This window comes from Phascolarctos cinereus, unplaced genomic scaffold (genome assembly GCF_003287225.1).
Source record: "Phascolarctos cinereus isolate Bilbo 61053 unplaced genomic scaffold, phaCin_HiC Scaffold_5;HRSCAF=322, whole genome shotgun sequence".
Classification (NCBI taxonomy): Eukaryota; Metazoa; Chordata; class Mammalia; order Diprotodontia; family Phascolarctidae; genus Phascolarctos; species Phascolarctos cinereus.
Genome location: NW_027555958.1, coordinates 253,522,721 through 253,535,624, shown reverse-complemented (window position 1 = coordinate 253,535,624; position 12,904 = coordinate 253,522,721). Strand labels below are relative to the sequence as shown.

Genomic DNA, 12,904 nt, shown 5'->3' with positions numbered 1-12,904 from the left:
AGTGATTTGCCCAAGTTACACAGTAAATAAGTGACACAGACTTGAAATCAGGTCTTCTGAATCCAAATCCAGTGTTTTCTTTTTCTTTTTTTAAATTGAATTAATTTTTTTTTCAATTAACAAAATTCTGTTTTTCCTCCCTCCCAACTCTCTCTGTACTCTTGCAAAAAGAAAACAAAACAAACAAAAAAACAAAAATCCGTTGTAACAAATATGCATAGTAAAACAATGCAAATTAGTGAATTGACCTTGGCCAAAAATACCTATATCTCATTCTGAACCCTAAATGCATCATCTCTCTATCAAGAAGTAGATAGCATGGTGCAGCATCAGTCCTTAGGAATCATGGTTGATCGTTATGTTGATCAAAATTCTTAAGTCTTTCAAAATTGTTTGTCTTTACAATGTTTTTATGGCATAAATTATATAATATATAAATTATTCTGTTTCTGCCCACTTCACTCTGCATAGGTTCATATAAACCTTTCCGAGTTTCTCTGAAACCGTCCCTTTCCTCATTTTTAAAAATGTCACAATATTCCCATGTCACATATTCCGTTATATTCACATATTATAATTTGTTTGGCCATTCCCCCATTGATGAACAACCCGTTATTTATTACCTCTTTGCCACTACAAAAAAAGAAGTGCTGTAAATATTTTTGTACAGCCCATTAATTTTACAGAGAAGGAAACTGCTTTCCTAGTTCCTTGACCCATCTTTCCAGAACCTTAGAATATCAGAGTTGGAAAGAATTCATAATCTATCTAGTTCAACAGGAATCCCTTCTACAAAGTTTGGAAGTCTTCCAGTGGAGGGAAACCATCTTGAGGTCTTGAGAAAGCCCCTTTCACTCTTACACAGCTGTAATTCTTAGGAACTTTCCCTCCTGCTCCCTAACTTGGAGTCCTCTGTGGATAAGCTGACCAAGTCTAACCCTTCTACCATATGAAGGCCCTTCAGATTTTTGAAGACAGCTATCTTGTTCCGCCTAAATCATCTCTTCAATCAGTTCTTGTATCACCATACTGATTACTCTCCTTCCTAAAAAGTGGCTTCCAGAACCGAGTACAACAGTTCAAATATGAAGGCAGTGTCCCCGGCTCTAGAAGGTATGCCTTGCTGGGACGCAATATAAGATTGCGTTGTCTCTTTTGTCACAATATTGACTCAGATTTTCACAGCCCTCTACCTCCTACCCCAATCTTTCCAACAGCTCCTATTCCTGTATATGTAGCTAATTTTCTGAATTCAAGTTTTACTATTTGGTTGGGAAGGAGCTGGACTTTGTTATAGTGACCTCTCTTTGAGGAAACTCCTTTTACCAATGCAGACTGGCAAGTACCCTGTGGTTTATAGTCCTGCAGAGTTGTCTGATTTCATTTTATTAGATTTAGGCTATCAAGATAATTTTGGATCTGAATTCTGTCATTAAAAGTATTAGTTATTCTCAGCTTTATATCTGCTACAAATCTGATAAGCATCTAAGTCACTGTTCAAAATACTGAAACAACACAGGGCCAGGATGATCCCTTGAGGCATATCACTCTGATTGGGAATTGGACCTGAATCTACCTAATTGTAACCGGGCCCATACTGTTCCAGCTTGTCCTTAAGGATAGCTTAATTTTAAGGTTTTGTTTGTTTGTTTTGCTTTTTTGGTGAGCAGTCAGGGTTAAGTGACTTGCCCAGGGTCACACTGCTAGTAAGTGTCAAGTGTCTAAGGTCAGATTTGAACTCTGGTCCTCCTGACTCCAAGGCCAGAACTCTATCCACTTCCACAACTAGCTGCCCCTAATTAATTGTTTTCATAAAGTACTTCCCACGTGGTAGACACTGGGAATACAAATACAAAATCAAAAATAGTCCCTGACCTAAAAAGAGTGTAACTGGGCAGGCAATACAAATAGGAAAATGGTAGGAAGAGGTTGCTATTTGGAGGGGGGAAATTAGAGGAATGGTAGCTGAATCCATAGGGGAGTAAAATGACAAACCATTTTCAAGATTGGAGTTGATTGATTATGGTTCAGGATTTAGAAAGAGTGTGACATGGCAGGGATTTCAGGTATTTACTGGGCAGCATGACATCTGGTGAAGAATATGGCCTGGGAGTAAAGTGGAACATTTGAAAACAAACAGACAAACCCAACAACAACAAAACAACCAAAAAATTTTGTCTATAATTTTCCATTAATTCTATCAGCTTCTTGGCTTGTCCTTCATAATGTCTTGATTTCAGCCACATCCATGCTAGATAAGTGCACAATTGGTGCACTACTCTTTTCAAAAAGATTTCTGACTTTGTCTTTGCAAGCTGCAGGGTTGAGAAAGATTATTTACTCATGTATTGGAAGGCATGAGATTTTCAAATACCTGAGCTATTTGCCAAGCTGCTAACCTTAGTAGGTTATTATTATTAAAGATAAACTCTGATCTACCACTTTATTAAACCTGTCCAGACAAAAAAAAAAAAAAAGAAATAGGGTTAATCTGGCATTTACCTTTAATGAAGTTGGCTTTTAATGGTCACAACTTCTCTTTCTAAATGTTTGTAAACTATCCCTTTAATAATGTTCTACAATTTTGCCAGAATCCAATATCAAACTTTTAGGTCTTTGAGTTTCCCAATGACATCCTATTCCCTCTTTTGAAAATTTGGATATTTACCTTTATCTTTAGGCAGTTAGGTGGAGAAGCTGATAGGTGAGCTGGACCTGCAGTTAGGAAGACCTGAGTTTGAATTTGAACAGCCCTCATAGATGTGTAATCATGAGCAAGTCACTTATTGATACTGTCTGCCTCATCTATAAAATAGGGAAAATAACAGTACCTTACAACCCAGGGTTGTTGTGAGGGTAAAATGAGATATTTGTAAAGTGCTATACAGACAGTGCCCTGTCTTCTTCAGACCATTACTTTACTTACATTCTTCTAGATTCTGATTTCCTCCCTGCACACCTGCGTCGTCCCCCCCCCCCCCCCCCCCCCGCCAGTGTTGTTATCTCCTTGACTTTGATCTCACTCAGACCGTGGGAAACCCTTTGGCCATTGAGCACTGGGCTCCCCTCCCCCACTGCCAGTTTCATCCCTTCCTTCCTTGGGTCCCAAAGAGGCTTTGCCCTCCTGTACCAGACCTTCCCTGTTCCCTGCAAGTTAAATCTAAGACACCCAAATACTAAGCTCCCATCCCCCAGTTCTTAACTTTCAGGCCCTTACCTATATAAGAGATGAGATGGAGAACCAAGAAAGGTAGGTCCAGAACTGTGACCACACTAGAGGATTGCAGTGGGTTAGATGTGGGGTTAAGAGGAAGGGAAGAGAATTGTCATATAGAGAATGTGCAGGTCTCAGCTGGAATTTTCCTCTGCCTTCATTACTGCCCTAGTGATTGTGTTTTATATGCCTCCAAAATATTTTCACGGAGCCACCTACTAGCTGAGTGACAAGACAATTCACCTTTACCTCTCTAAGCATTCCTTTAAATGTAATATGAGAAACAATGTTACTATAGAGATGTAAATTATTTACATCTCAGCCCACTGGCCCCAGTGGATAGTACTATTTCTTTCATCTTGCTCTATCCCATCTTAGGCAACTCAGTCCTGTGGGATTCCACAGGAAGGGGCTGCCACAGAGAGTTTAGAGGAGATCGTAGAGAGCCAGAGAGGAAGATGAAGAATCATGGGGAAGGAGGTGTGGGGGATTATTCCCAGGTGACAGGGTAGGGAGGAACACTTATTCTGCTCTAACATTTAAGGATGTGGCATTAAATCTTATAGGTTCTCATCCCCTCCCACTCCCACCTCCACCCTCACAGCTCCCAAGACTTTCAGGGAAACCAGGACTCTAAGGACGGAGAAAAAAATAGGTCCTCCCAGCCTTGCATCTCCCTTCCTTTGAAGAGCCGAAGCAGGAGGAGCAGCTAGGCCTGGGAATTAAAGCCTATAGTTGCTGCACAGCTGGGGGGAGGAGGGGGAAATCGGTGACACCTGACCAGCTGTGCTATGTTTCCGACCCGCAGGGCCCTACGCGTGGAGGACACGAGCTTACAGCCCTCCCCTGCCATTCCCCATCCCCCCAGTTGCCAAAGACACCCGCCAGGTGTCTGGGAGCCAGGGAGGCTAGGACATAACGCAGAGTGGTTTGCATATGTAAACTGCTTGAGGCAAAAATCCAGAAGTGTGGATGGGCTTCTTAGGGCTTGAAAGGGACCTCAGAGACCATCACTGATCCCATTAGTCAATCCCTACCCCTATCACAACCCCTCACTAACTCCAAGACAGTGACTTTTTAAATCTTAGCCCTGCTGGAAGACACCTACGGGGGATACCCACGGCAGTCCCGGTTCAGAGGCTGGAGCCAGGAGCTCTGAGCCTAGAGGAGGTTCCGGGTCCAGCTCCTATTTGGTTCCCTGTGGGTTCCTTCCCAGAAGACCTCAGTCAGGCCTTATGGCTCCTCTTGCCTAACCCAGTTTCCATTTTTCTGTTTCTATTTTTGATCTATTGGTCTCCTTCCCTTCCTCTCATTCTACCACTCCTTTCTCTCCAAATAGTTTGCCCCATTTGTTTGTCCCCCATTTGGTAACCTCCCCCTGCCACCCTTCAGCTAAGGACCTCCTGTTTCACACCTTACTGCCCAAATAAACTGTTCTCACGGCATGGAAAGAGAGGAGTTTAGGGGGCAGGAGCAGCAGGAGTCTGTGTGAAAGAGAGAACACGGAAAGAAAAAGAGACACAGTCACAGAGAGAGAAATAAGCTGAGGGAGACCGAGACACAGAGAGTCTCCCCTTGGCCAGAATGTGTGTGCTCCCACAGCTTCCATCTGACTGTTCCTTCTTCCCCACAGGCACGCATACTGTGTTCTCACAAGTGACTGCTACATCTGGCCCGTGGGCCTGGGGCCCAGGCGCGTGCAGGATCAAAGAGGCCTGGAAAGCAGGGGGTAGGGAAGGCGTCAGTAACTTCTCTGTGCCAACAGCCTTCCCGAGGAAGCCAGGGGCTGAAAACCTGGGAGAGAGGGCCAGGGAGATAGATACCTGGAGAGAAAACAGAGAGAAGAGAAAGAAGGGAGGCAGAGAGATATCCTGAACACAAAGACCGAAAAGGGAATGGGAAACTGAGGCAAAAATGCAGCGATAGTTGAGATGAAAAGGAGATAGAGAGGAAGAAGAGGAGAGAAAGTAAGAGATTGGGAGAAAAATCCCTAGAAAGGTGAGAATGAGGAGCCTACAGCTGTGTGGGCAAAACTCTTTGACAGCCTCAGTCAATAGCCAACTGCCCCTCTGCGTCCTGGGCCCATTCTACTAATCACCTTCCTCCCACTCTTGCTTCGCCGTTCCCCACTCCCGCCCAGTTGCCCTCTTGCTGGGGATCAGAGGAGAAGGAATTTTCTCAGAATTGCACCTGAGGAAGGCATGGGGTGAGGGTGGGAAAAGTGAGGAACTGAGATTGACATAGAAAAAGGAAGGAAGATGGAAGAGAAAAAAAGCCAAGGACAAAAAGGGAGGGAGGAAGAGGTTAATGATAATAGCTGATATTTATTTTAGGGCTTTAAGGTTACATTTATTATCTCACAACAATCCTGTAAAGTTGGTTGCTAGTACTATCCCCATTTAACAAATGATGAGACTGAGACTCAGAGAGGGTAAATGATTTTCCTAGGGTTACACAGCTCTTAAGAGCCTGAGATGGGATTTTAACCAGTACTTCCAGACTCCAGGTTTGGTGCTCTTATCTATTACAACACACTGGTTAAAAGAGCATTCTCCTTTCCTTGTTCAGGAGCCTGAGAGAAGTTTGGCTTTCATTTAAAAAATAAGGTTTTTTAAAAACACTTCTATTTTTTTTTTTACGAAGAGATAAAAAATGATATTCTGGATAGGAACCAAAGTTAGCTCTCCTTTAGAATAGAAACCAGTTGCCCACCAATGAACCAAGTATCTACCTGCTTGCTTACATAAATAAATGATTCCAAAGTTCCTCCAGTGACACCTAAGCTGTTAGGGGTTCCACAAGCTAGGGCTGGGTCCAGGACACATGGTTCCCTAGGGGACAGCGGGGCTAGGGGTTTGAGGAGTGCTCCATTCATTCATTCATTAAACACTTACTAAGAACCTACTACATGCTAGGCACTGTGCTAAGTGTTGGGGATACAAAAAGAAGCAAAAGACAGTTCCTGCCCTTAAGGAGCTTACAATCTAACGGGGAAGACAACATACAAACAAATGTATACAAAGCAACATGCAAAGAAATGTATACAAATCAAACTATACACAGGATATACAATTTGGGGTTATAACATGTCAAAGTTAGGGTTAGAATTGAAGTGAAGGTAGGTGCTCTTGAAGTTTGACTCCCTTTTGTGGGAACCTGGTCTCAGCAGATAGGTAAGGGCCTGACTGAGCACAGGTCAGAACTGGATGCTAGACAAGAGGCTTCTGGGCACTTTGGTAAGTGCCCTACTGCTCTGGGAAAGAACTGATGATGGAATGTGATGGGAGAGAGAAAGAAGGTCCCTTTCCTGGCCCCCTTCCCCCAACCCCGGCTGCTGTGGGTCATTAAGGCCACCCCATATGGCCAGGGGTTGGGCCCACACCTGGTTGTGAACAACCTTTCCCTCCTCTACCAGGCCCTGGTGAAAAGGAAACCACAAACCTGACCCAAATTCCCAGGGGGGGGTGGGGAAGGTCTCAGGCTTCAACCGGATTCCCCCTCAACATCTGTGCAGTCCCATTTGGCCTCACTGGGGAGTCTAAGCCTATAGTCCAGAGGGTACCCCACCCCTGATTATAGTGGCTGAGATGTTTTCAAGAAGCCAAATTTATGCTCTTTGCAGAATTTACAAGACTGTGGATCACTAGAAGCACTAGGAAGGGTCTGGGGAAAACTGGCTTTCTCCTTAACATTTCTCTTCCTGTTTTTGTAAGTCTATTTCTCTGTTTATTTGTGTCTGGTTTTGTCTTTTCTTCTCTTTTTAATCTTTCCAAAGGAGAATAAAATTTTTGGAGAGAATAAAATTTTTCTTTTTTAGGCAAAATTGGGTTGGACGGGTATGATAGGGTAGTCAGAAAGATCTTTGAACTGGCAGTCAAAAGACCTAGGCTTGACTTCTGCTTCTGCCACTTACAAATTATTCGACTTTGGCCAAGTCACTGCCCCTTTTTTGGGGGGGAGGCAGTTTCTTCATGTATAAAATGATCAGACTGAACTAGATAAGCCCTCAGATATCCTTCAGCTGTGATGTTCCACATGTATTGTCTTAACTTTCTATCCTGTGCAGTGGACAGAGTGCCAGGCACAGAGTCAGGAAGACCAGAGTTCAAATCTGGCCTCAGACACTCACTAGCTTTGTGATGCTAAGCAAGTCATTTAACCTCTTTTACCTCAGTTTCCTCATCTGCAAAATGGGAATAATAATAACACCTATCTCCCAGGGTTGTTGTGAGGATTGAATGAAATAATAATTGTAAAACCCTTAGCAAAGGGCCTGTCATATAAATCTTAGCTGCTATTATTCCTATGCTTACCAGTTGCATGCATACACTGAAAGGGGGACAGGGCAAGGCAGTCTCTCCTTTCGATGTCATCCTAAAGATTTGGAATACAATTCAGCCAGCACTTACTAAGCACAAGATGAGATAAGACAGGTTCAGGTTCAGATAAAATAGTCCCTGCCCTCATGGAGCTTACAGTTTGGGTACTATGGGTAACTATATATACACTATCTGACAGTAAAGACATAAACACAGCTTCTCTGCCCCTATGGGTCTCCATCAACCCATTTGGGTCCAAGAACACATACCCGTCCAGTGAAAATCACTATGTAAGTGAGGAGAGTGACTTGCTAGTGGGGAAACTAGGGAGGAAGTATTTTTGAGGGATGGAATTGGGAAGCAGTAATTTGGAGACACCTGATTTGTAAACTATAAAGCACTATATTAAATGTGAACATTAAGTAAAAGATCTAGAGAAAGATATTAAAAGAAGGGAAGCAGGGAAATGGTAAGGTTTTTCCAAGACTAAGGAACAGGAGCCAGAAAAAGCTGGGGTGAAGGATATGGGAAAAAGAAGGCTTCATTTTTCATCAGGATCAGTGTGGCTACTTGTGTTCCTGCACCCTGATGGAAGGGCATGGGAAGGTGGCACCCACCTTTAAATGCACCTGGACACTCTGTTCCCTCTCAGTTTCCTCACCTGCAAATGAATATAGGAATACTTGAATTATCTGCTTCACAGGGTTGTTGGGAAGATATTGCTATGGAAATGTGATGTGTTATTATGTGAAATATATTAATACATGTATGCATGTTAATATGTGTGTAGATTGCTGATATCGGGAGCTTCTAATTAAGAATTTCCCCCTCCCAAATTAGAGCAGCATCCAGTTGTTCCCTTCAGGATCACCATAGTCAGCATGGTCAGGACTTGAATATAGGCCTTTCAGACTTCAAGGCTAGCTCTCTATCCAAATCCTCGTACATAAAAAGGACCTGAGATTTCACTAATAAAGGGGAACTCTCTGTTACCACAATTTTCTCTGCAATGTATGACCTTTGAGGATGACTGACCACATAGTGGCTGAAACAGTTACTATTGCATAGGAGAGGGGACTTGAAGGCACAGTCTTGGGGTTCTTAGGCCAGTTCTCTAGCCCGTAAAGCAAGCTGCCTCTTGCCTGCACACTACTAGGGTAAAATAGAAAAGAATATTAGAAGGATTGAGATTTGTTCTTTTCTCTCTGAACTCCATCCAAAAAGGATAAGATGATAATGGTACTTGCTAATATCCATTCTTCACTGCAACCATAACTCCACCCGGGGACCTATTTGTCTTTTCCTGATTCTAACTCCAACCCTACCCTACAAGCTGCCTTTCTCCTTTCAGCTCCATTTGCCTCTCCTTTCTCACACCTTCTCTTTCCGGTAGCCTCGTGTCCTTAGTCTGGGGGGTCTTGAGCTGGCTGTTCACACCTGGCCTGGCGCTATAGGCTGTGGAAGGGGCGGGGGTGGGGGTGGGGGGAAGAGAAGAATGGGGTCCTGGAGGCGGTGCTGGAGGGAGGCGGTGTCCAGGGACCCTCGGTCTTGATATAAAGCACAGGGCGGGCACTGACCAGCTCTATTCCAAGGTCCAGATGCGAGATGGTGACCCGGGATCGAGCAGAAAACAGGGATAGTCCCAAGGTAAGGGAGAGGGGGAAGGAAGAGGAGGCACCCAAGCCTTTCGAAAAACAAATGGAAGAGAGACAGAGAGAAGAAAAGTTCCCTACTTTGGGGGAACTTTTGCGGGGAGGGACCAGAAGGACCCAAAAGAGAAGGCAAGGTGGTCGTGGTCATAGAGACTAGGGTCAAGTAATGGAGGTGGAAAAAGAGGAAGAAGGGGGCAGTGGACAAAGAGGAAGGGAAGAGGTGGAGCAAAGGGGAATAGAAAGGGAAACACAAGGTAAGATGTAAGAATCCCAGGGAAGACCGTAGAAATGGGGTGTGGGGGGGAGAACAAGGAAAAGAATCAAAGCCAGAGAATAGATAGGAAAGAGAAAACCACGTTGGCTAGGGAGAGAGATGGTGGGTAGAGGACCCAGGTGAGAAAAGGGATTGGGATCAGGGAGATGGGAAACTAGGAATAAGTTTTAGAGAAAGATCAAAAAGGAGAAAACCAGGAGAGGTGAAAAGGTTGGAGAAGGGGAGGGGTCGTCTTGCTAAGGGTAATAAATTAGGGAAAATAGAGGGAGAAAAAGTGTTGCGCACAGAACAAGCGCTTGCTGCTTGATTGATGGAGACATAGAGCAGAGAAGGGGGAAAGAGAGGTAGAGAGAGCCAGAGGAAGAAAAATATCACCATTTTAAGGAGGAAAAAATGGAGGAAGAGAGGAACAGGGAGACAGAGAAAGATATGTTGAAAAATAGAAAGAAATGGAGAGGCAAAAATTAAAAAGATAGGCAGAACCAGTGAGAAACAGAGATGGGGAGGGGGACAGAAAAAGGAAGGGGACAGACAAAAGAGAAGGGGAAACTAGAAGCATGAAGATGAAAATATAGAAAGGAAGTTCAAAAATAAGGCAGGCAGACGAGTGTGTGGGGGAGAGGAATAGAGAAGATTGGGAAAGAGGACAGGTGGGGGAAGTAAAGAGTGGGGTGAAAGCACAGAAGACTGAGGTCGGGGAAATGGGAGCAAAGAAGGGAACGGACTCCTAAGTCCTGGACTCGTATTGGGGGAGACTTTGGGGGAGGCAGGTGGACAGGGCATAGAGAGCTTAGGGGTGTAGAATACTGGGACTAGTTATTTAGAAAGGTGGGAGGGCCCCTGGGCCCGGAAGAATTTCGGAGCGGGTAGTTGGGGCAGCAGGTCTGTGGCTGAGTTTCGGGTATGGCTCGGTCCGGCCTTCCCCCCTTCCCACCCACAGATGCTGAAACCACTGGTGGAGAAGCGGCGCCGGGATCGTATCAATCGGAGCCTAGAGGAGCTTAGGCTGCTGTTGCTGGAGAGGACCCGGGACCAGGTCAGTGAAGTCGCCTTCCTTTCCTTAGCCCCTAGGAATCCAGGCCCCCCCAGTATCCAAGATCCTCAGGGACCCAGGTGTTTTGTTCCCAGCTCTGTATCAGAACCTTCAGGGTCCCATGTGTCCGATCCTTAGTACTAGCACCAGAGACTTCCAGAGACCTAAAGGTCTGGTACCCCTACCTTCAAGATCTCCCAGGGACCCAGGAGTCCGTCCTCCCAGGCCCTAAAAGAACCCCCACTTGTGTCCCTCCAGTTCCCAGTTTCCTCGGTAGCCCAACTACCAGGCCTACAGTCCCAGCATTACCACTTTCCCTTTTTTACTTTGGGGAACCCACTTAATCCGCTGCCCTAAACCCGACCCAGAATAATCGGTCTCCCAGTGACTTAAACCCTCCGCCCCCCCCGCCCCAATTTCGGAATCCCAATCTCCAGACCTCCCCCGGGCCCCCGCCCCCTTGGCGCGTCCCTTCCCACTCCCTTTTCCTTCTCCTCCCCTCAGTCCCCCTCCCTCCCCCCTCTGCTTTGCTGCAGTGAATGTCGTCCCGGTGGAATGAATCCCCGTTCTTGGGCCCCGCTTCTCTCTTCCCCCTCCCACTTTCCCCCTTCTCTCTCCCTTCCCTGTCTCTCTCCCCTTACTCCATCATGCCTCTAGAACCTCCGGAACCCGAAAGTGGAGAAAGCTGAGATCCTGGAGTTCGCCGTAGGCTACTTGAGGGACCGGAGCCGGGCCGAGCCCCCGGGTACAACGGGTACAAAGCGCTGGGCTAGGGCTTCGGGGGTGGGGAGGGCAGAGCGGGATGGAATGGGGGAGAGGCAGAGAAGGGGAGAGCAAACAGGGGATGGGGGGCCGGAGGCAGAAGAGCGTAGAGGGGGAAGTAAGGACCGAAGGGTGGGAAGATGGTGTGTCCCCCAGTGCTCCCCCCTCAAGGTGCATTTCGTGAAGATAATAACACACATGTCTGTCTGTCTCTGTGTCTCGCCCTCGCGATCTCCGTCTATGTATTTCACTGCCATCGATCCGCTGGTCTCCCGGTGCTCTCCTCTCTTCATCTGGTTTCCCCTTCTCCTTGATACTACGACCCCTTCTCTCTGTCTTCTCCCTATGGCCCCATGTCCCCTGTTTGTTTCCTTGTTCCAATACCCATTTGTGTCAATCTTTCCATGCTCATCTTACCCACGGTTCTCGGTATCTTTCCCCCACCCTACCGCCTGCCTCTATGCCCCCGGTTCTCTTTATTGTCTTGTTTCCATGCGCCTCTCATCTGTGCCTCCATGCATCCTCACATCCGTCTCCATGTGCCCCCCCCCATCTATCACTCCGTCTCTGTGCCGGCGTCGGCCTCGTTCTCCCCATTCCCATGTTTCCTTGCTCCCCTTCTGCCCCCCCCATTCTCATGTCACTACGCGTCCCGCCACCCTGTGTCTTTCCCCCTGTACTTGCGCTACCTCCCTGCCCTGATTCCCCCTCTCCCTTGCTCTCCCCATCCCCGGCTCCAGGCGCCCCCCGGTCCCCCACCCAGGACTCCGAGGCGCTGACCAGCTGCTACCTGTCCGGTTTCCGCGAGTGCCTCCTCCGTCTGGCAGCCTACGTCCATGAAGCCAACCCGGCATCCCGAGCCCAGCTCCTGTCCACCCTCCACAGCTACCTCCGGCCCAAGCTGAGCCGGCCCGAGCCCGGCACTGGGGAGCCCCGCTGCCCGCCTCCTCGCCCCACGCTGGACCCCGCCGCCCTGCCGCCAGGCTCGATGCCTACCCCTGCCCACCGTCACCCCCTCCTGCCCCCCAGCAGCCCCCGCCCCGCCTGGTCCCAGACGCTCAGCACAACCTGGCCGAGGAACCTGGGCGAACGGGCGCCCCACACAGGACTCCGCCCTCCACAGAGACAAGAGAGGGCGCCGCCGGGGGGCAAGTCCCCGCCTGCTCCACCGCCCGCCTTCTGGAGACCTTGGCCTTGAGCTCTTTGGGGAGGGGGGCCGGGCGCTGGGGGCCAGAGGAGGGGGGCCGGGGGTAGAGGGGCGCAGGAAGGTGGAGGGGAGGATGGGGCGAGAGAGGAAAAGAGAAAGGACTCCGTTTTGGAGGGCGGGGGAGGGGCTCGTGTCTAGGTCCATCCTCCTCTGGACCCAGGTGTCCCGGGGCGGGGAAGCATGCCGTCTGGGGAGAGCGGGCGCAGGGGGGGAGAGGTAGGGATGGTGGGTGCTGTGCTCGTGTTGAGATTTTTGTTTATATATAGTATCTATATAAATATATATTTTTCCCTCATCCCTCTCCTCCCCCGTCCCTTTCTTCCTCCTCCCCATCAGTCCCTCCAAGTCCCCAAGGTCGAGTCTTTCCCGCCCCTTCTCCGCCCGCCCGGCCCCCGCGTCCCCGACCCCCCTAGTGCATGGAATAAAGTGGTGATCGAACCCTT

At 47.7% G+C, this 12,904-nt stretch overlaps 1 protein-coding gene across 1 annotated transcript; it reads left to right on the top strand.

Annotated features, from left to right (window-relative positions):
* The first annotated feature begins 10,362 nt into the window (after positions 1-10,362).
* On the top strand, positions 10,363-12,505 carry HES7 (hes family bHLH transcription factor 7). The gene is given in 4 exon segments (XM_020966442.2): positions 10,363-10,380; positions 10,382-10,495; positions 11,150-11,246; positions 11,995-12,505. Coding segments are annotated over 4 exon segments (687 nt in total). The 3' UTR covers positions 12,453-12,505.
* The last annotated feature ends 399 nt before the right edge of the window (positions 12,506-12,904 follow it).